General features: G+C 38.2%; 3 protein-coding genes across 8 annotated transcripts in view; 1 reads left to right on the forward strand and 2 right to left on the reverse strand.

The window, feature by feature from the left end:
- Positions 1-8,121, reverse strand: part of LOC135221070 (uncharacterized) — an 82,248-nt gene extending 74,127 nt beyond the window's left edge. The window contains exon 1 of one of the 3 annotated variants that reach the window (XM_064258834.1): positions 6,624-8,121. In XM_064258834.1, the coding sequence (XP_064114904.1) occupies positions 6,624-6,642 (19 nt within the window). In that variant the 5' untranslated portion in view covers positions 6,643-8,121. The remainder of the gene's footprint in view (positions 1-6,623) is intronic. The other 2 variants (XM_064258836.1, XM_064258835.1) reach the window with 2 other exon arrangements.
- Positions 1-13,252, forward strand: part of LOC135221071 (torso-like protein) — a 68,095-nt gene extending 54,843 nt beyond the window's left edge. For all 4 annotated transcript variants that reach the window (XM_064258839.1, XM_064258840.1, XM_064258837.1 and 1 more), the window contains 5 exons: positions 8,726-8,954; positions 11,319-11,679; positions 11,877-12,078; positions 12,421-12,503; positions 12,858-13,252. In XM_064258839.1, coding sequence (XP_064114909.1) covers positions 8,739-8,954; positions 11,319-11,679; positions 11,877-12,078; positions 12,421-12,503; positions 12,858-13,105 — 1,110 coding nt within the window. In that variant the 5' untranslated portion in view covers positions 8,726-8,738 and the 3' untranslated portion in view covers positions 13,106-13,252. The remainder of the gene's footprint in view (positions 1-8,725; positions 8,955-11,318; positions 11,680-11,876; positions 12,079-12,420; positions 12,504-12,857) is intronic.
- Positions 13,253-14,747: 1,495 nt separating this feature from the next.
- LOC135221067 (probable ATP-dependent RNA helicase DDX31) overlaps positions 14,748-24,000 on the reverse strand; it is a 93,320-nt gene continuing 84,067 nt past the window's right edge. Inside the window, exons 9-15 of the mRNA XM_064258830.1 lie at positions 19,714-19,906; positions 19,164-19,223; positions 17,581-17,771; positions 17,145-17,208; positions 16,735-16,834; positions 15,113-15,308; positions 14,748-14,978 (exon numbers count right to left, since the gene is read on the reverse strand). Of these exons, the coding sequence (XP_064114900.1) occupies positions 14,870-14,978; positions 15,113-15,308; positions 16,735-16,834; positions 17,145-17,208; positions 17,581-17,771; positions 19,164-19,223; positions 19,714-19,906 (913 nt within the window). The 3' untranslated portion in view covers positions 14,748-14,869. The remainder of the gene's footprint in view (positions 14,979-15,112; positions 15,309-16,734; positions 16,835-17,144; positions 17,209-17,580; positions 17,772-19,163; positions 19,224-19,713; positions 19,907-24,000) is intronic.

The raw sequence follows: 24,000 nt of genomic DNA on the forward strand, positions 1-24,000 counted from the left end.
AGTCTGGGACTGACCGATTTTGAAAGAGAGTTATTTTTCCATCACAATTAATTCTGACCAATTACGAGTCCCTGGTGTGTTCATCGAGACCCTGACAGTGACATTGAACTTTCACCATTAAAAATGAAGCCCAGATAGGAACTTCATCATACAGTACTTTCGAACTCCGGTAATCAGTTACCGAGAGTTTTGTCGATCAAACATGTTCACATACACAAGAACAGTCTTGGGTACGGTCGTTGGCGAAGGCAATAACTGCGATAGAAAAGAAAAATAATAAAAAATGATAATTCAATTACACTCAAAAGTACCGCCGCTCTTACCGCTTACATTATTCCTGTTTATACTTCGAAAGATCAGAGTCGCGTGCGTGAAGTGGAGGTAAGATCTTGATCAACATGAGATAACTAAAAACAAAAGCCTCAGGTGAGGTCAGAGTGGGATGTCAAGACACCGAAAAAAGAAGAATGCAGCCCTTTCCGTTTGTGAGGTCAGGGCAAATTGTGACGAGTTGCGGCAGCATCCATTTGGTAATCGTAGATACGAAAGTGCCACCAAAGTTAACGTGTACGTAACGAAAATAAAAACGGCTACCGCCATTCATCCCGCGACCTATGACCTATACGTCATCTTTGCTCTGCAATTTCAGTCATTTTCTTACGAGACCTCTTTTGAAGGAAATCACCGCAGGGAAACCCCTATATTACTGTTGCATTTTCCTGAAGCGTCATTTACTTTATTACTTTATCTCAGGTATTATTTATATTCCAGTATTTTAGCACTGCTGTATGTCTTGTCTTGCTTGTGGTACGACAGCAAAAATGAAACTTACAGTTACATATATTTCTGGATTTATATACCCGTAAGCCCCCAATAAGTTATTTCAAAACTTTTTTTTTCTCATCTGTTACTTCACATGACTCTAAGATCTGTTTGTGGTCACTGACGAAATGGGATTATACGGTGCGGCCTTTGGTATAAATGCGCTGGATGGCCCCAATAATGCATTTTTTCAAAATATAATCGTATTGTCTACGTTCATCGTATAGACTCTCATACACTATAATTTGCAATTTACTCTATATGAAGATGCAATTGAATTACACAAATGCAATTATCCTCTCATTTAAAAAAAAAATTTACTTACATTTCTATCTATTATTTTTTTTTTCTTTTTACTAAGCGCTCTCTTCTCTCTGCGTTTCCATTTACCTCCCGTTACTTCTTTTTAATGAGCACCATATTCTTTGGAAGCTTGAATTTCACGTCAGGGGCCCCTTTGGTGGGCTTGTTCCATATGAATAAGGTTCATCTCCTGAATAATAATAATGCCAATATAATAAGACCTACCTTCACCAGCAGCTATGCGCCCAATTGAATGCAAGCATGTTAAGACATACATGCAGTGTTGACAATTGGTATGTGTTTACTCTCCAAACTGGGTGTAAGACTTACACAGAACCGGGGAAATAAGTGAAATTAGCGTATCTATTTGTAGTATATATACACATTAGAGCAATTTTATCATTATTGCATCACTATGACAACTAGAATTCATGAAAACAGTTTGTAAATGCATCGGCGTATGTGTGAAGCTCCACTACATTGACAACGATGCATACATGAACGACTTTGATAAATGGGTAAGTTTGGTAGCATGAAACTACCTGCTAATCGTGCCTCTCTTTCGACAACATCATCCACCACACCCAAATTCTGTCCTTTTCGTTGCCTGGTTTGCAAGATGCAGTAGTAGTGACTTGAGATCGTAAGCCTAGGCCACTGAGCTTAGGCGCGTTTGCAAGAATACAATTTGGCCGTTGAATCAGCTCTTCTTTACACTGCGATAAACATGATATAACAGAGAAAAACCTGTTACTTAACGAACAAAATGTAGAATTAAGTATACGGAAATCTTGCGGGGCACTGCTCAATTCTTCCTGGCTGATTAATCAGTTATAAAACGAAGAGAGGAACATCATGTTGGAAGACATGCGATGGCAATGTAAGTGCTGGGTAGAAGGAAGAAGGGAAGACCAAGATAGAGATGGCGTGATTGTGTAGGGGAAGATATGTTATAGAAAGATATAAATGAGAACGAGGCACAGTACAGAAGTAGATGGAGACGACTCATTCACAACGGCGACCCCATATAAAAAGGGTTAAAGCTGGGAAGAAGAAGAAGAAGAAGAAGAAGAAGAAGAAGAAGAAGAAGAAGAAGAAGAAAACGTATCAAAGATACGTGTTGTCAGATATTCGGCCTACGCTCTGCTCCCACCCCACCAAAGCTTAGGATGAATCGTTGTGAGTAAGCTACTCTTGCGCTTCTAGGACAGATAAGGCATCATAAAGAATGCCCTACGCTACCTTTGCAATATGATATTTTAATCATGCACAGTTACAATGCTTCAGTAACTGTCATAGGTCGCAAAGGGATGGGCACTATCATTTCTTCCTAACTTCATGCGCCTTTCGCCACTTACCTCTATCTTACATCTTCATTCAAAGCAATATTACCTTTTATTATGATCTATAAACATTTATTAGATAAGAAACTGTCGGTAAAATAGGCTAAACACAGTTTTTTTTTATCGGACAACGAGCGAATTATTTTTTAGTTAAGTGCAATACGGTATAATCAGATGACAGTTAACTTATCACTTGGGTCTAGCAGTAACAAAGAGGGCAAAAGTATCGTCGGCGAGTTAGCAGTCTTAAGAACATTTTGTCCTCGCAAGAAGAGAATCCGTTGTTGCTATGCATGTAAAAATTTCTCTCTCTCTCTCTCTCTCTCTCTCTCTCTCTCTCTCTCTCTCTCTCTCTCTCTCTCTCTAGCGCAGAGGAGCCATCAAAAACAAAATAATACTTTATGCTTTCCCGGTAATTGTGTTACTAATTCCAGCTTGAAGATCAGTGGCAATCAAAAACTCCATCATTTAAACAGTTTACGCACAGGTCACTGCAACTACAGTTTCACGCAATCCAGTGTGCGCTGGAGATTAGTCTCGTGTAAGAGTGAAAGCTACTCTGTATTACGGTCGCATTTAGGTGCATTGCAAAAGCTGTTGCTAGTTTATCGTTAAGTGGCACTGGTGCTCTGTTTAGACGTGACCTCGACCTCTCCGTTGGTTCTGGGTAATCGCATAGTTCTTTGATTATTTTTACATTCATTTCTTCAGACAGATTTATTTATTAAGCCTAGCTTTCTTAGCTGCCTCGTGAAGGTCAAACAGCACAGCATCATATCATAATATAGATGTACAATTTTTCTTATACAAATCTTCGTGCCAGTGAATAGAACACTTTTCCCCAATGAAATAGCGATCACCATACAATCTTACTATTAGGGAGTTTATATGGCATTGACCCACAGACTAATGACCTACTGTGAGCCTGGTATAAATTTCTTTCTGTAAGTTCCAGCAAAATCAGATATGAACTCGAATACTTCGCATACTAAATTCCAAGGTAATAATATTACATATTTCTAAATAATATTTAACGTCAATTTAATTTTGTTAAATGTGTGTCGACCTAGAGCAAGAGGCATCTTTGTTACCAAGGTTACCGTAGTACCACAGATAACTCCTAAGCTCCTATTTTCTATTCTGAATAATAATTAAAAAACATTTCTTTCCCTTCTAAACTACAGCGTTGAAAATGTAACAAAAACCTCAAATCAACACTATACAGCTTTTGTGGAATAAAAGTTAAAAAAAAAAAAAAACTATTCGATATTCGAAATTAGACTTACGTCACCCAGCCTTAGTCAGCGCAAACTTGTCCGATGTTGCAACAAGGTGATGATATTGTCTCATTTTCCCCTCCAAAGGTCGAATGTTATAACATAAACTAGTCTAAACAGTAGGTTCACCTTTCATAGAGCAAGTATTTTAGCGCAAAACGAGAAAAACCTTGCGAAAAAGAATGCGCTCTCTCTCTCTCTCTCACACACACACACACACACACAACAGCAGCAGCAACACCACAAGGCACTAAAGATTAACACGTATATTTATTCTAATGATTTTTCCAATTCGCTTCACAATTGCCCTTTGCGTCTTGCAACTTTCCAAGTGTTTTTGCAAATTGCGCGTGCGCTCCAATTTCTGCATCATTTTTTCCCATTATCTTCATTTACTTTTTTTCCCTCCTAATATACCAAATTGTGTCACGAGACTTTTAAGCGTAACGACTAGTAAATCTTGTGATGGAATCTTGTTTAAAAAATTTATTAATTACAGAAGATAATTCTTTAAACAAAAAAAAAAAAAAAAAAAAAAAATCTTATTACAAAATAAAATTAATGAAATCTCATCTAGGCTGACCCTGTTTTGGAGTTAATTATAAGAAACGCGAAGGTAATATCCATCGCGAATAACATTCTGATTGGATATCTAACTCAAATCAACTCTTCTTAGTCCTATCTTTTTTAATGAAGAAATCAAAAGTGACAGTTGATTAGGCAAGTCGCCTTCACGCGTCAAGTCAGTCTAATAAGTTTGCTTGGTCTGGTGAGCCTACAACTTTGCACTGAACTGAGCTATCTCAAAAGCCTCTGAATATTTTTGGACACTTAAACTAATGCTTGCCATGTGGCTGAAGGTTTGTCTATTTATTGTGGAAAAAATGGCATTGCTTTATCACTTTTTCAAGTCATTTTTTTTTTTCACATAAGTCTAGAACCCAATGAACTTCTGCGCGTTGTTGATTCTTCTTCATTATAATTATCATTATTATACATTAACTCCGCCAGCGAAGTGTCTTTTGTTCCTAAGTGTTAACAGCGTCTGGAGGACAGGACAACAAGATTTGGCGGGTAAAAACGGGTGCTCTTACCGGTATGCACTGAACATAAGCCAAGCGCAAAGTGGATGGCGTCACCTAATTGGTTAGTTCATATGAGCTACCTTATGCCAGAGCTCGCCTTGCCCTAAATAGTGGGGATTAATATGCCTACTTAAGACCTCTGGACCTTAAGAACAACAGTGATCATTAGTGCATCGTATACTTATCTAAAAAAAAAAAAAAAAAAAAAAAGTTGTCCGAATGATACGAAAATTCCCTTGAATGTAAACCTCTGGGAGACAGGAATCTTACTTCTGAGGAAAAGTGACCCTTTGGAGGGCGCGGACTACTCAGCCCTGACGGAGGTTAGCGATCAACGGACGACCTGATCCTGTCCTGGAGCAACTCCTACTTGTGGCTTGAATTAAAAGCAGCCTATTGACAGGATACCTAAAAAAAAAAAAGATGCCACCAGTGCTTATTTGCGCCCTTAATATGAGTTACCATTTGATTGAAGAATGTGTGATTGTAAAAATCGGGCCCAGGACTATTTTGTCGTTAAAACACAGAAAAGACGTTAAAACAGTTGTGAAAAATAATGTGGTTATTGTGTCTGCGCAAGACCGAAGCATTTAGAGACGATAAGAAACTTAATCAAAACAACTAAAAAAATTGTCATAAACATTTTGTGTGAAAAAAAATCAATTGTCCTTGGCAAGTTGCTCTAGAATCTAGAATGTCCAGTTTATATTTATCATAGATTTGTTCATCAATAAAACATTGAGTAACGATCTCACTCCCTGCCCACCGTCTGACCTCGACGGGCATATTGAAACTCGCGCAACGCATACCCTTATTTTATCCTCTTTCGTTTAATCATCATAAGAATATATTTCTATTACATGTAAATCAATCACTACCGTACAATACATTGCGAAATATTATTGTTCTGGGGTCTACTGTATACTTAAAAGTACTGAATTTTGCACTCTGATCCGTATATTAGCCTATCTCAAATATTCGAAAGCGTCTTGTAAACGAAAAGTTGTCCTTTCTTTCTAATTTAAGGCTTTGGAACGATTCTTGGAGAAAATTGTCAAATAAAGAATTCCATAAGAAGTTAATTTTCCATAAGAAGTTAATTTTGACTTGCTGGGATAAACAATAAAAAATACCTGCGGAATCAATGGACATAAGCCTAGCACTTACCTGGCTAAGCTTCTTTTCCTTATTGTTCCTATTTCTATGGGCAATTTTCTTCCTCGGCATGATTTAATAACTTGTGCCATAAAGAAATTATTTTATATATATGATATTAAGTTGTGGTTAGAATATGGTTTAAATGATATAGTATCCTACCAAACGATTTGTTTGATGGTATGGGTCTAGCCTAGGCTACCAAACCTTCATTTTCCCGTTAATATCAATCTAACGATTGATGACAACATAGGTTAAACCACGATTTGTTACACACATGAAAAATACAACTATTTTTCACTGTGAATTGAATACGTAAAGCTGCTTCGTCCTGAAATACTCTCACGGTAACATGTTTACAAGGCGGGATTTGTTGACACAACCAGTAAACGATAGCCTACCCCCCTCCTAAGCCTTTTTAATAACTGAGATCGTTTCCACTTTATAGTATGTGGAATATAAAAGATTAATATTTGATTTTAGCATTAAAATCGCCATCACACTTATGTGCCACAATAATATCCTGAAAATAGAAGATGTAAACAGAGAAAGGTATCTGCTACTTACTAGACACTGGTACTATAATATCCGATAAACACAAAATTATGGTTAAGTACATTTCAGTGTGCTTTACTCACCTGTGAGATGTTCTTCCATTTCCTCCTGGAGAATTCATGTTCCTATATAAGCTGCACAACTTATCACTGAAGACACATAATGCAAAAAAATAGCAGGACAAAGTAGGCCATTTAACTACCTTGCTATCCGGTGTTCGAAGATGGCTACAAGTACAAGGACTCAAGGAGTCAAGGACTGTATACAAGACTCTGCAGCGCCACCCTGGTGGCAGTACACCAAACTACGTAGTACTAGACTACATCGCCAGTTATTATTGACCCTGTTGGATTTATTGCAGGAATCCCAATTTCGTATGGAAATGATAAATTCTGCAATGAAAATTACTATACCTCCCTCTGCCTGCTTCACGCCTTTCAAGAAAAATGGATTCATAGTCAAAACATGCGAGCCTTTTGAACTATTTAAAGTATCCTCTCTTAATGTAATGGGAATTGTGCGTATTCCCAATTGAAATTATATTGAAGTTGTACGGGAGTTAATAAGGTTTTTATCTAGATCACACTGCAGTGCTTTTTTTTTATTTAAAAACGAATTTACAAAACTGCAAACTATTATGCTGCGCTACCTTCTCCCATGGAGTAAGTTACTTGGTAACCCATATTAATTTCAAAGCTTTTTTTTTCCTTTGATGCATAAAAATGCCTCAGGATTCAATTATTTTCTTAATATCCAGAACCGGTTATAAAACAAATATAGAATGGCAAAAAGTAAAGAACGATAAAGTTAATGTTGCTTAACAAAATGATCCCCACCCACCCGTCCGTATTGAGCATCATTCTCGTTAAAACGAATGAAGCCAGATGCCCTTCACCTTCTGGTCGTCTCTGGCACCCGGTCCTCCTCCTATTCCGTCTCAAATTCGGCCAGCCAACAAGGGCCTCTTATATCTGTTGTTGATACAAGTCTTGGGTGTCGGTGCCCGAAGGATTCCAGGTGACAGAAGCTCATGTTCTCTCCCGTGAGGAACGAAGAGCGCCATCTTTAAAGGCCTCTGCCGACCACCCACTTAGCAGTCAGTCTCTGGGGACGGCTCGCATTAGTATTCTGCTCTTCATTCAACTCGTGAGTCATCAGATCATCACGACGCCATTGTCTGAAAAAGGGAAAGAAAGAAAGAAGGAACAGGTCAATGAACTGTGATGCCATTTACAAATATACTAGATAATATTGGAGACGAAGGTATAGCAACAAGATGATACGATGGCATAGGATTGATGACAGCTTCATATCAATGTTAATGATAATTATTATGGTTATTATTTCGTTTGAAATAGGATGAAATTGATATGCTATAATGACTACTAAATGATTATATTACCGCATTAACATAAGTCTACAAGTAACATCAATAAGCAACTCTAACACAGGGAGACGTATATTGATGATTATAAATGCTTAAATTAATTGAATTGTAAACAGTATGCGAACACCAATGGAAATAACCAAGAGTGTATAAACAGACGCATCAGAAATTCCTTTCAAATCGTTATAATCATAAGTTTGAATTCAGAATTTCGTACCTAAAAAGGTGGTCTGAGAACTTGTATCTAATCACGTTCGACCTGATGTCAAGAAGTGCAAATGAGATTTGTAAATGAAACAGATGTGTGTGTGGGTGTGTGTGTGTCTTCTAATATCTATATATGATATATATATCTATATATATATATATCTATATATATGAGTGTGTGAGTGTTACAGAGAAAATAAGCTAACAGTTTGGTTTCCAGGTGACAGCAAGCTTCGTCATTGTTTCAACATGAGTACAATATGTCTGACGAGAGAAAGTGTTTTGGAATTTACTAAGAGAAATCTGGTTTACTTTAGCCTAGTGAGAATAACATTCTGAAAGTTATTTACAAATATTTGTCAAACTGGGTTCTCTCTCTCTCTCTCTCTCCACTTGACTGATTAAAAAAGGACGATTTTAATTTTCAAAATTCCTACTCTTTAATTTAGTCTTCCCAGGATTCATACGGAATATATGGCCACTCACTCTGCCACCGATATGCCATTTCTGAAAATAGGCCTATGTCAATTTTTTTTTTAGCAGTACATGATTCTATATATTACTATTATTATTATTATCTCCTCCCAACAGGTGTGACACAGTTATGGCATCAGGTGGGGGCGGGACAGCGATGTCGTGGACGGCCCTAGTCCTAGCCGTGTGTGTCCTGTGCGTCGAGGGAAAGAAGGCCCAGGTCAGGGAAGCTGGAGGCGCTGACGACGAGACTGAGCTGACGTCTTCCTCGTCAGACGAGTATCTGCACGTTGGTAGATCCCTCAACCTCCTCCCTAGATACGGTTTCTTGACTTTGTCTATCAAGGTAGACCAATGATTTTTTTTTCAGAGGTGGCAATAATACTAGATTTGCTTGAAGAGAGAGAGAGAGAGAATTTTAGTCTAATTCTAGAATTAACAAAGAGAGAGAAAGTATATTCTAGCCCTAAGATTAATAGAGAGAGAGAGAGAGAGAGAGAGAGAGAGAGAGAGAGAGAGAGAGAGAGAGAGAGAGAGAGAGAGAGTCTAGTACTTAAGATGAATTCCTTTAGTCTAGTACTAGAATTCCTTTTAAGTCATTAAAACCTGATTGAATTGTTTCTTTTTTAAGAGTTGAGTTACAGTTATTTACCGTTTTTTTAATAAAGGACGATATTCGAATCCAAAACATCAATCCTCCATCTCTTAATGTATGGTTGTTATATATGATCGAAATCCTTTGCCATTTTGATAAGCGAAGACGCCATCTTTAGAAGTACCTCAAGTTCCATTACCAAGTTAGTACATTCTCTGGCTTTGTTTTGTATTCCTTGCTTCTTTCCATAAATCCGTATTGAAAATTAAAGACGCTCGGCCTTGTATTAAACTGCTTTGGATTCTGCCAGTACGAAATGTTTAAGCATTTAAAATGCTCTCGCGACGCTGAGAGATCATTACTGGCAAGAGGTCAACGCTATCTAGGCGTATGTTCTCCCTTCGGGCGAGACGATACAAAACAGACCCTTCTTCAGAGATCCGGTTGCATTGTGTAATTCCTGGTCTCTCGCTTGCTATGGAAATCCCCCGTCCTAGTTGCTACGTTGAACAGGCGATGCGGCGTCTCTCCTGCATACTGTCACATAAAAAAAAAAAATAATAATAATAACTAGCATATTTTTGTATGTCTCTTAATAGATGCGCTGTTGTTTTTCTTTGCTTCTTGGCAATGAAGTAGATTTATTGTCAAATTGGGATAAAGTTTTTCGTGATCGTGGTATACTTTGGAATTCATCTGGTATATATAGTTGAATTGGATTGATTATATAGAATTTAGGGCAAGCACTGGGACCTATTGCTCATTTTTGTTAGTTTTTAGTCCTATTGCTCACTGTTGCTAGTTTTTCCTCCTACTGCTTACTATTGCTTGTTGTCCATCCTATTGCTCACAGTTGGTAGTTCTTCCTCTTAGTGCTGATTTTACCTCCTATTGCTCATTATCGCTTAATTTTCCTTCTACTGTTTACCATTTCTAGTTTTGCCTCCTATTGCTCACTGTAGCCAGTTATTTGGGAAAAACACTTTCAATTGCCCAATTAATCACATAAATGCGTACTGATTTTTTTAAATCGCCACAGAAAAACGGAAAATAGGGTATTTCTATCAGTGCAACAAGAAAACATAAATGAAATTTAATCTAAAAAAAACTGGTGAATGCTCCTCTGGCATTTGTGAGCAGACATATACAGAATTTTTGGGGATACTAATCTATTAAAATAGGTGTAAAGACTACATTATTTATGCGCATTATGATAATGTTGGCTTAAGAACATTACAAAACTGACCTTAGCTAAAATATGGTGAACTATGTATGTTAGCATAAATGATTACTCGTTTCTATACAGATCTGTCTGACATAAAACTTTACATATTCCATGCCTCTTCTAGCACTGCTGAATCCATTTCAACTATAGCTGGTTCAGTTAAGGTAGATTCTTAGGTGAGCTCTATGCCTACGAGACGTTTGTTTGGCGGCCGCTGATTGGCTGGGAGCTGCCTACCTCCCAGTACCAGCCAATCAGCAGCCGCCAAACAAACGTCTCGCAAGCATAGGGCTCATCCACGAATCTACCTTAAGTGAACGAGCTTTAGATTCTGTTTTTTTCCATCAGTCCATCCGCCTGCCTGTGGTGGTTGCGCATGGTAACACTGCGTCCCGGGCTTTAAATGGTTACGCTATGTGTAAATTTTAGGTGAATAAAAAGGATATCTGGGTGTACATTTACAACTGAAAAGTGTTTTAATAATTTACTATATGCGAATTACATCATTTTTTTTCGAAATAGAATATTATCTAAAGCCCGGGACGCAGTGTTACCATGTGCAAACACCACAGGCGGATGGACAGATGGAAAAAGACATAGTGTAGACTTGGCAAAATGCATCTATTGGTAATGCGGTTTAAGCTTGATCAGACGTGAGGGGTCATTTAGAAATCTTCAGAACCGCTTGTCCAGATGTGACCAGACATGAAAACTTCCTTTTTTTTTTCCTTGGTGTAGATTCTAACTTGTTCGAACCGCTGCCCACAAGGCCAGGATGGAAAAAAATCGAAAACAAAGATTTCCATTTCAACATAGTGAAATTCACGTGGCAGTTGAAGGGCACTCCTACTTTTATCATTTTCCTTCTCAGAGCGAATATTCTCCCCCAGGTATTTCCACATCCAGGAGATAACAGTTGGCTCTTTTTAGAGCAAACGGCTGAGGTGTTCCAGAAGAATTCTTACTGGGCAACTCATGATCGACGTCCAAGTCCGCAGACACCAGAGACGCGTCGTGGATACGACCAACATTTCCTGATCGACTTTTGTGACGATGAGAGGGATCTAATGACCGCTTATTTCGATAATTTCTATATAGAGGGTGTCTCCGAACCTAATCGGGCATTTACAAGCTCACTCTCAGACAAAATGAAGGCCTATCACTTGGGTATTCATCCGACCTTCCTTACGAACGAGTATTCCTTTGTGCTCGTTCGCCTCTTCCGAAGGGCCCGAAGAGCGACATTAGCAGGTATATGAAAACTAAATGTGTTTCCTTTTCTTGAACACTGGGTTGTCCTGCATTTTATTCACATATGAAAACTTTTTGATAAAGACAGTATTAATAGCTCTGAGATTTATACATCAAAACATTCATAACTATCGTTTTTCGTTAAAGAAAGTAACCTTAAGCCTCACAACTCTAAACTTATTTCATTCTTACCTCAGGTGACTTGACTTTGAGCAGCCACTTCAAAAGTGCCGTGCGCGACATAAGAATTGGGTCTACCGAATCCGTCAACCAATTCTTAGACCATTATGGAACGCATGTCATCACGGAGTACGAGGTGGGAGACGTCATGTACCAAGTTTATGTCTTCGGTGAAAGAACCTACAGTGAACTGAAAAACAATTTTGCCCAGAGTCAGAGGTAAGAAGAAGAGTGACAATTTCCCTCGACAGGTGAGACTATGGTCAGCTGATCAAATCGGTGAAACTGTGTTAAATTTAAGGTTAGACGATGCAGTTCTTCAATAAAAGAAATGTATGCCATACATTTTTAAATACGTAGGTGTAATTAACTAAAAACCATTTCTTTAACTCAATAATTCGCTGTTTACTATTCATCTCCTGGAGCATATAAAGCTATAATAATAATTTAAGACCTGCTTCATACAATAATTGCTCAACTTTAGGGAGATGACTAGGACTAAAAGTACACCTGGTTATTCCATGTAATATTACTTACAATAATGTCGCTTTTCTATTACAGCAGTCACACCGAACTCACTCGCATGGAGAGGTATTTTACTCCATACTATGCTCTGCATGTCGGCAAAGTCAAATTAGCTTCAGGTAAGCAGTAACTCCCAGTGTTTTGTAAATACCAAGATGCTGGTAATATTGCAGAATGGTTGGTGGTGCCCAAGGGGACTGAAGTTCTCCCCTGCCAGGTCTGGCAACGCACCCTTGTAGAGAATAGGTTATGCTTAATAGGAGTTTTTATTAGGATGCCTCCCTGTTGATGTCTTGGATCTGTTTTCAAGCAAGTCACGACTACTGGAAGAAAACATACTTACAAATATCGATGAGAAAAAAAAGTTCAATTACCAAGCTAAATTCCATAATCATGAGATGACCACGACTTGGAAATTTCATAACAACTCCACATATGCCTAAAACTGTAGTACCACCTTTTTTCTCTTGCAGGTAACCCTGAGTTCGAAAAAGTCGTCGGAGGCCAACTGATGTCAATGACATTCTTCCGCCTCTACCAGAGCATCTTCACCATCTTCAAGCACCGGGACTTAGAGAACGAGCTGGAGAAACTTGACGGAGAGGTGGTGTTGAGTCTCAAGCTGGAGAAAATCACCAAAATCGTGCCCAAGTCCCCCGAACGATACTGGCTGAGGGAAATCCTCGATAACACCCTCACCCTCTATTACGTCACTATGTAGACACAGAGGGAGAGATGGCAGCATATTTCTGTGAAATATCTGCTCATTTCGTAACTGGGGCATGTATGTCATTACATGAGCATTAACCATAACAGTTCCTTATTATGTATCAGGCTGATATAAATACAACAAAACAGTAATGGTGAATGTGACTTACTTTCCTTTCCTCATTTATGTGCTTGGTTACTGCAAGAGTAAATAAATGATACGCATGTTAACATTTACTTATCTGAAAGGTCACATAATGGACAGTGATGTTTCAGTTTATTCATTCAGTTTGTACTTGGTTACCCCATAATTATCTAGATTGAAAGTCTGTTTTTATTGAATTAATGCCTAGCAATACTCAAATTCTTAAATTTTCTGATAAGTTGAGTTCTTCAAAAGATATAATTGTATGTGTAATCTTTGCATTAGCATTAACCTTAATTCAGAGTAACAGCTTGTCAAATTAACTGCAAGAATAATAGAATTTTATTCCCATTCTAAAATCTCAGTTCTGCCATGAGGAAGATTGTTTGTTATTGAAGTTATATTTCTTGCATTGAGGAAGTTGTGCAACTGTGTCAGTATAAAAAATGCTTATAATACCAGGTCTTTGACTCACTGGAACTCGAATCTGTAAATAGTAGTTGTAAAAGTTCACGAAAAGCCATCAGCAAAATTCATGGGATGTTCAGCCTGGTCCCTTCCCTGACAGCTGGGCCATCCATAACCATGACAAGGTATGGGGCCTTCCCCAATGCTTGTCCTTCCACCTTGGTGGCTGTGAGTTTAGTTCTCGGGCATTCCACTGAGGGGTCAGAGATGCGTATCTCTGGTGATAGAAGTTCACTCTTGACGTGGTTAGGAAGTCACGTAAAGCCATAGATCCCGTTGCTGAATAACCACTGGTTCCACGCAACGTAAAAACACCATACAAACAAAAAACATCCTTTGAGATGTTGATTGGTAGGCAAAGAGCTGGAGTTGTGTGATGGCTGTCATGTGTGTCCTTTTCTGTTTCCAGACATAAGCTCATGCCCTGCTGCTTTCTGTCTTCCAAAGGACTCATCTTTCCAACACACACTGGTTCTGACAGGTGCTTGGGAGGCATTCAGAGTGGGATCCCCTACACTTCTGGTCGTCCTGTGGGGAAGTGATCATGTTGCAAACGCATGATTTCATCTGCTGTGGCTTTGTACCCTTGCATCAACCAATTAGTACTCTTTTTAGCAGTCATTGTCAGCAAGGAACTGGCTTCTCTTCCCTTATCCAATCTCTGCATCAGTTTATAAGGTCTACTAATCCTTTTTTTTTATATACCAATTGGATGAAGGGGTTGTCACTTAACTCCTGCACCATCAGTAGGATGTGCATTTCAGACATCATGCAATTGGTTATCTTATATGTAATTCTCTAGATCATTGAAAAAACTTAGCATTTCAAGAATTTTCATCTTTAAAAATTCATAGAAATTCATAAGCTTAAAGTAACATTTCACTTAAAGAAATAATCTCATAGTTATTCTTGTTTGCTGACACGGAAACAGCTGAATGAATGTAATGACACTCAACTGAATGCTGGTGTCTTTTGTAAGAGCCACATCTCTTGCAACAACATTAATTGTGATAAAGGTCATCATTCATTGAAATGCATCATGGTAAGCCTTATATTATAATTTAAAAACTACATTATTTACAACAAATCTTAAAATTTTCTATGAAAAACTCATAACTATAAATACGATCATATTTACAGCAAAAACAAAATATTTTCATGTAATTATTTTTTTCTGTCCTTTTTAGGGATGGTGTCAAGGCCACTATCAAATTCAGACACTTCAGCATGCCTGGGTATCTTGCCGGGAAGTTGTCTCATCCTTTGTATTCTCCTGTAATAAAAAAATGAAAATTTACTAATGTAGAATATATATTACTTTTTACATACAAAACCATTATATATTTTAAAATGCTGAATTGAGTACCACAGAACAATCTAATTCATTAAAATAATGTTAACACTTACATTTTCTTCTCTTTCTTTTCCCTCTTTTCTTTGATCTCTCGCTTGGCTTTGAAGGCAGCAGATGCTCCAAGAGCACTAGGGGTATCCCTCAATCCCATGCTTTTAGCATAATGGCCAAGATGCAGTGCTTTGAAGTTGAACATTTCTCTAAGCTGCCTTGGGTAAGATGCATATGACCGCACAAAAGACACATAAGCTGTGACAAAACATAGGTAAAACCATAAATATAATTGAATATATGATTTATCAATTAAATTATCTTCCTAAAAAATACAAATACTTAAGATTTTTTAAATACTTACCTCTCCATATAGCTTTTACTACTGCAAGCATGGAAGTAAAAGCTATATAATGGAGAGGTAAGGTTCATTTAGAAAATATACAATAAAGCGCAATACTACCAAATAGGTTATCTCATACATCATTATCAAACTGACCACTCAATCAAGACCCATATATCATTACCATAATTTATTGCCACCAAACTGCTACCCAATCAAAAGCTTACATCATCGCTAGAATTTATTAAAGACTCATATATCACAAACAAGACTACTGACCCCAGTCATAAAAAACTCTTATCTCATCTGTCAGTCCAAAAGCAGGAGGGAACATATGATAATTGCATTATGGCACACTTTACACTGTACCTAGGATGCCTGCAATAGCGTAAGTAACAAGAAGGATGCTACACTCGAAATACCATTATAGTTACTTAAAAAATAAAAGATAGTGAAATGGAATAAGGAATAAAAACACTATATGCAAAAACAGGCTTATGGTCACCACCAAGTAAGCCCAGGAATAATAGTTTAAAAAGTGGGATAGCCGTAACGGTGAATGCAACTATGTATTGAATGTAATAAAGGGTGCAAAATGTAAATACCAAGAATTACCAGGGAAGAGATGGAGGAGAATCGCTACTGTTAAGGAGGGACAGGCTTTGGAGGAAAAATACTTCTATGTCATAGTTATATATCATATGGTAAAGCTTGTTGTGAGATCAGCAATAAATGGTAACTACTGCTTAGGTAAAGTTGACATATTGTTCTGAACTACAATATATGAAAGCAATCCATCAGCAAATTGGGCAAATATTTATAAAGTGTAATATTACTGTTTCTCTATGCAGCAGACAGGTACAAAGAAAATGAAGATTTTGGAGAGGAGTGACAATAAAATTTTGAGATTGTGTTGGAAATACCACTTATTAAAAGATGAAGTTGGTCAGATATTTGTGGAAAATACATAGAGATCTTTGGGATTCTTTGAGCATGTGCTACGAAGGGAAGAGTAGTACTAGAAGAAATGTTGTAGATTTAAAATGACAGGACAAAGACCCCCCCTGGATCAGATGGAATTCTGACAAGGTGCACCAGCAGAAGAGAGTGGAGAGAACTAATTAAAGGTTCTAACTAATATAGAAAACTTTGGACAAACATGATAATGAGGAGTCTTTTCCAGCAAATGTATTCCCAAGCCGATCAATTCATTGGGTTTCAGTGTACTTGAAAATAAAAAAGGTGTACTTGTGAGCAGCAATTAAAATCATCAATGTTCCACAACAGACATTCAACCAAGACCACTGATACAATGTTAACTAGAACAATGTAACAACATACCTTTCCTAGCCAAGTCATGAAGATGTTTATCTGAAAGAAGCAGGTTTTCAACTCGAAGCTGAAGGCCAGTAGCACTTTCTTCAAGGGCATGGTGTTGAGACTAAAAATAAATAAAGAAATAAATAAATACTTTAAAGCATTTAACTCTAACTCTTTTGTCCTATATACACATAATGCTCCATTGTTTGGGAACTGTTAATGATAACTCGAGAAAGATAGAAAGAACATATGACAATCAATTGTATAGGTAAATCACTTACACAGTTCATTTTCATTAAAAATTTATCTTAATAACATTTGTCATTAGTCAACAGTCCCTCCATACACAAATATTTACTGTAAAATTCTACTAAACCATAATATATAAAATTACATTTATCCAAATAATCCTACAAGCCACACATACAAACCTTTGCTTCTGAAGAAATGAACTTCAGCGTCCCCAAGACTTTTTGCATTTTTACCTCCTGCAATCTGCAGATGAAAGGAAATCAAATTAAACTGCATTACTCATTCTCCTCAATAAAAGTGTATTTTTAAAAATTATTATTATGAAGAGTTTCTATTAACTTCTAGAGTAGCTAAAATAAAAATTTTTGCAATGGTTTATCTTCAGTAATTTTAATGGTTGATCCCATTGCACATAATTCTGCTATGAAAACAGAAGCATCATTAGATGTGTTGGTATGTTGTTGGGTGGGATGGCTGTGAATCCCATACCTGCCAAAGATTTGGACCCATCAGTACATTGATCTAATATTTATCAGGTGTGGGATCTACATCCATATGACCCAACAAAGCATAATAATCAATGTGCTAGTTGATATACAGAAGAATTTTACTAACATGATCTTGTGACTTTCCAACATCTGGATATAAGAAGATTCTGCAGGGGCTAAAAATATTAACGCTGAGCCTGAAGCATCAACTCGAGCAGTGCGTCCCACACGATGCACATAATCTGCTGCGGTACATGCGGCATTGAACTGCACAATCCAACATACTTTTGGCAAATCTAAGCCTCGAGCTGCTACATCCTGTGCATTAATATAAAACAGAAAAATTAAAATACAGTCCTTTATTCCAGATTATAAAATTTAGGCTGTCAAACCAAGCCAATAGGTGTGGATAAACTAATCCTTTATAATAATAATAATAAACCAAGCCAATCACTTGGGTACTTTTGGCCATTCAGAATTGTAGACAGCAAAAAAACGGAGTTGGAGTGGTTGGCCAGCAAGATAAAGAGGTCCAGAAAATAAAGAAGATGAAGTGGTACAAGGATGTAAAGATGGAACTGGAAGAAAACCAAAAATTTGCCCTAAGAATTACAAAAGACTAAGAAAAAGTACAAGAATGGAAGTAAACTAAAAGGTTTAAATTTAGGTGCATCCTGGGACCAAAGGGACACTAAAAACACCCTTTAATAATGCCTTCAGTGTATCACATGAATTACACTGAAGGCACCTAATGTAGTGCCATCAAGTACTGTACAACTGGACACAAATGGTAGGCTACTGTATCTGCACTTTCGGCATTTGAACCTCATCTCACACAATGGCAGCCCCCATGTTCAAATGAAGTGCCGCAATGTTCTTACACGTTACTAGATTACTGAAGTAGTCTTCATCCAAGTACTTTGGAGACTATGTTGACCATCATCATTATCATTACTATTATTATTGTTACTGTTATTATTAGTATCTTTGGATACCATGTGCATTATTATTACAAATTACCTTAACAAGATAATCATTCATATATCTAAACTTTCTTAGGCTTACCTTAAGGATCTTTCTTAATATAAAATAAAAAAAATTGGAACAAATTAAAGCTAAAGAAGGAGCACCTCTAAGTAGAAAAAGACAAAAAATACAAATGAACACTAAAGGGCAAAAAGCACTGAAGCTGCGGCCAAAAGGATGCTGCAAAGAACCTTTAAAAACACCAAATATGTAGAACCATTGTTGCAATGAAGTAATTTGACTAATAATTCTGAATTTATACAATAGCTTTAAAGTTAAATGACAAATGTATGTTGTATGTCCCACACATTAACAACACCATTGAAATGAAAAAAAAAAATTATGAGTCTTATGCAGGATGTCGTGGAAAAAATACCAAACTTGAAACTTTACACATTCCTTCAATGAAATGTTTCCTTTGGCATTAATTTTACTTTTAATTATAATACTTTCACCATACACAAAAATACCCAACTTCATCAATCACCATGAAAGCCATATTTTAGGCGGACTGTGAGTTCAACAAACAACAATTCACTTCTAATATGATTAAATGGAACTGAAGTATAAATAAATAATAATGTCACTTAATTAAAATCATTTTCATCAAAAGAGAATTTTTTCTCGGCTATACTAGATCTATACTTTCTGTTGATTATTAAACAAAATCAAAAGAATACTAACAGTGCACATCAAAACTCCAGCTGATGCCTCCTTAAAAGTTCTGAAAACTGATGATCTGTCCTGAAAATAAAAAATAATTATTAAAATTGGATCTTCTAAGGCACCAAAACATTTTAAAATAATCAAAATTTTTCATTTTAAACAGGACAATTTTTTTTTACATAATCATAACCATCAACAGGAGCTTATCTCCCAACAATGGTAGACACTGGTGAAACTAGTTAATACAAAAGTGCTGGGCAAAAAATGTATCAACCATGTGGGTTAACCATCTTTCTTGTGGATGTAATCAAGCATGAAGTGCCCCGTAAACAGTGAAATATCACTCATCACAGTTCTGGCTTTGGGTCAGACAGGGTTGTAAGGGCCAGAGACTGAAAGGGGTAAAGACAGTACAGGATATTAGCAAACTATTTATATCTAATTTTGGACTGAAAAAAAAGAAGCCTTTGCTAAATCTCTAAATTGAAGTGCATGGGGATGGAAAAGAGGGAGTAAAAAATACTATCAATAACCACAACAAACAAAAGCAATGAACGAATAGTCTTACCTCTTGTGTCATATTTCCATGTAGCTTTTGGAAAGATATAGCACCCTCTTGTTCTTCAACCTCTTCCTCAACATCATCATCATCACTGCTACTATCTTCTTCACTTTCATCTTCATAACCAGCAAGGACTCTTTCTGCTCGTCTAGTAAGGGATGATTTTTCTTCTTTCCTTGGTTTGTTATCATTCCAGTATCTGTAATACAGAAGACATTTGTTTTTACCACTGGGTAACTAGTGACAAAAATGCAACATTGGTTTTTACCACTGGATAAGCTATCAACAAATATGGAAGTTTTTTGTTCTTTATAAAATCCTAATTTACCATAAGCAACACATAACACAGAACACTCTAGGTAATGAGAAACTGAAAAAACTTGTGATTCACCAATGAAAAATGATATTGTTATGATACAATAAAGTTTGTTCATACTTACCTGGCAGATATATATAGCTGTATTTTCTGAAGTCCGACAGAATTTTAAAAACTTCCGACACACGCAGTGGTCGGCCAGGTGGTTAGTACCCATTCCCGCCGCTGGGAGGCGGGTATCAGGAACCATTCCCATTTTCTATTCATAATTTTTATTTCCACTGTCCCCTGAGGGGAGGTGGGTGGGTACTTGATTATATATATCTGCCAGGTAAGTATGAACAAACTTTATTGTATCATAACAATATCATTTTGTTCATGAAACTTACCTGTCAGATATATATATAGCTGAATCCCACCTTTGGAGGTGGGAAGGGACAGAATAGAAGGATTTTGGGAAACAAATGCATGCAGATGATTTACATCTTGGTTCCACCTGTTAGCATAGCTGGCTTCGTGGTTACTGCCACGTAAGTCTGCTTGTGCTACTAGAGTTGCCAGCGAGGTAGAGACCTATATAGCTGGTGCACTCCAGATGATCTGTCAACAGGGGCGAGACCACGACGTGACTAGACCATATTGACCATACCATGAGGGCTAAGAAGTAAAATAAATATATATATATATAAATATATATATCACCACCTGACCAACCTAGCCAAAGTTAAGGTGTGTTAACTAAGGCTTAAGAGTTAAGAAGTCGACGTTGTCGGCGACTCAACAACTAAATTAAGAGCTCTTCCTAACCATTTTCTACAGGATAGGATGAGTGATACTTCTTGCCCCCAAGATTGTGTCTGCAGACACGTATGGCCCTAGCGAGCAGCAGATCTCATATGCCATCTTCACATCTCGCAGGGAGTGTGAAGTGAACACAGAGTTGCTTCGCTAAAACATGGTACTCAGGATGTTGCTGAGTGCCATGCTCTGTTGAAATGCTTCCGAGGCCGTGCCCTCACCTCGTGAGCATTCAGATAAAAGATTTCAAATCTTTGTGCAAACACAATGAAGGAGCATTTTTGAAAGAACTCCTTAACACTAAAGCCAGGCTGTTCTTCGATATGGGCAAGTCTGGTCTTTTTCGGAACACTGCAGATTGCCCGATTGACTTCGACTTTCTTGAGTTTTATGTAGATAAAACTTGAGAGACCCGACAGGGCACAGGACTCTCTCTGGCTCCTGCCCACTAACTTGTGCCATCCTTGCTTCCAAGCTCCTGGCCCAAGGACAAAACGGGTTACCATTCTTAGGCCACAACGGAAGGGTTAGAGAGCACACCGCCTTGTGTTCTCTAAAGCCAAAACTTGTGACGATGGCTTAAAATCTCACTAACCCTCTTTGTCGTATCTAGGGTGGTTAGAAGAAGGCCTTCCTGATCACATGCAAGAAGTTAACAGGTAGGAGAGGTTCGAATGCTTTGACATCAAGAACTTCAGACTATGTCTAAGTTCCATATTGAAAGCTTCGATCTGGACATGCACAGTCAGTCCGTCTGTACTAAAGTCAGGTGACCGACCAGTTGACCAGTCAGACGAATCAAGGACAGCAAGGCTGTACCCTGAAGACCATAAGGCACTATTTCTTCGCTGAAGGATGAGTGTCTGGACTGCCTGGGCGATTCAATCTAAGCAAACCTTGGGGGTGTATCAACGCAACCCAACGTCGTCAGCGAATCAACTCCTGACTCGAGCTTCTGGTGCCAGGAGAAAGGAGCGAGGAGCAAAAAGGCGATTCAGTCCCGAAGGAAGAATGCCTGACAGTCCAACCTGGTCTCATGTTACACGATCATCGGGGGTGTATAAACGCAACCGACTTCGTCAACAAGAAACTCAGGGGGCTACTATATGTCGCCTGATCTCGCACGAGTGTCTGACTCCGAGAAAACAGGTGAGACAAAAAGTAGATGGTGAGCGAGGTTCGAGATTCCACAGAACTCAAAGATCGTGAAGGGCTTTGTTGTTTGACAGACGCAAATCTCTGAGCCCAAAGGCCGTCAACAACATATTTGCGTATTCTTTAATAGTTGTGACTGCCAGCTTATCCCATTCTTCAGACGGAAATGGAAGACGGTAATCTTATTCCTGTCAACATCTCGATAGCCTGAACGTAGTCAAGACTCAGAGCGGAGAGGTTATAGGTACCTTTCGAGTTAGAGTAGACCGACTCTCTCGGAAAAAGGTCCTTGGAAAGTGAACTAGGAAGTATGTGACCTCTGTGAATTCCAGGATCCTGAAGGCCAACATGGGGCGATCAGCCGTCAATGTCGCTCCCTGTGACGTCATAAATCCTCTTATTACATTTCCTAAGCGATTGAAAAAAGGGGAAAAGAGACTAAATATCCATCCCCGTTCAATATCATAGGATGGCGTTTAATGGTACCGATCCCGATCGAGAATAAGGGAGCAGAGAAGAAGAAGCCTCTTCGTCCTCAACATATCGAAGAGAAGAATGAAAGGGCGTCCCTAAAGTCTCCACAACTCTCAACTTACTTCTAAAGAAAGATTCCACTCGGAAGTCAATAGTTGCTGCCGTCGATCGAGACGATTCGTACGGACTTTCGCAATCCGGTACGAACCACCTCTAGAGGATCGTTACATTCTACGCCTGTTGTTATAATAGGCTTTCTCGTAAACTCGAACAGGGACCGAGAGAAGATACTTCTTAAGATATGAGAGAGCTGTGGAATATCAGAGTTGATCTGGACCACTGGTTCCCAAAACTCGTTACGAGGACTGGAGGGACTACCGAATCGCTTTTACTTCTTTCAGATTAAGATCCAGGACATCTGAAACCCTATCCAGATGTCCGGCACCTTCTTTCTATCACCTCAGGTGATAAACGCACTGAGAGATGTTCAGAATCATTCCTAGATCTTGAATAATATTTCAGTTTCCCGGTAGGAAAAAACTGTGGTCTGAATTGCAGTCTATTCGGGGAAACAAACTTCTTCAGGAAGGAAATGGTCCCCAGCAAGCTCATCCATTCCCTCCCCGAGTATGCTTACTTCCCTAATAAGGCTGCGCTTTGCCTAAGCAGGAGAGCATATAAAAGTGCAATGTTGCGGTAGACTCGTAGTTCTATACGTGCGGTAACGAGCACCGAAAGGATTAAGAGATAACTCTGTTGAACATAGGAAGGCAAACGAATGCAACGTTTATTCATTCACGTAAGAAATCCCCTCAATCTTAGGCTAAAGTCCGTGATTGTAGGGCAGAGTTACAGTTAGTCAGTCAATCCCGCAGGAGAGACGTAACCGCCAGCACAGAGATACGGTTAGTCAGTCAATCCCGCAGGAGAGAGAGACGTAACCTACCGCGCATGACAGCGCCCGATCTGTTACTTGCTCAGTTGGACTGGAAGACAGACACAGCGTGACAGCAGCAGCCAGCAGCTTACGAACGTCGTCTCTTAACTTTATGTCTGGGTTGCCAGCTACCCTATTCTACGAAGAAATAGGTCCGTTATTTTTTGAGCCGAAAGACTCTCAAGCTGGTATATTTAAGCGAAACAGAAAACGCTAAATATATAGATGCGTTTGTCGTCAGAACACTACCATACAACGGTAAAAGATAAATCGGAAACTCCTGGAAGGCTGCAGGGAGTAACGATTAAATGTCCTTAAAATAGACAATAGACCTCTCGGTTGCCATCCGAAGAGGTAACTACAGCAAGCGTATATGACTTGAACCAACCAGAAGTAAAATAACGCAAGGCAAAATATGAAATTATATCACAATAAAGTTTGTTCATACTTACCTGGCAGACATATATATAGCTGAATTCGGAAATACAGCTACATACATATCTGACAGGCAAGTTTCATGAACAAAACTTAAGAGAATCGAAGCAGTCAGCTCAAGCTTCTTATGTTACTGGACATAAGCGTTCATTGACGTAGTCTACAAGTCTATTTCTTG

Source organism: Macrobrachium nipponense, chromosome 2 (assembly GCF_015104395.2).
Source record: "Macrobrachium nipponense isolate FS-2020 chromosome 2, ASM1510439v2, whole genome shotgun sequence".
Taxonomy (NCBI): domain Eukaryota; kingdom Metazoa; phylum Arthropoda; class Malacostraca; order Decapoda; family Palaemonidae; genus Macrobrachium; species Macrobrachium nipponense.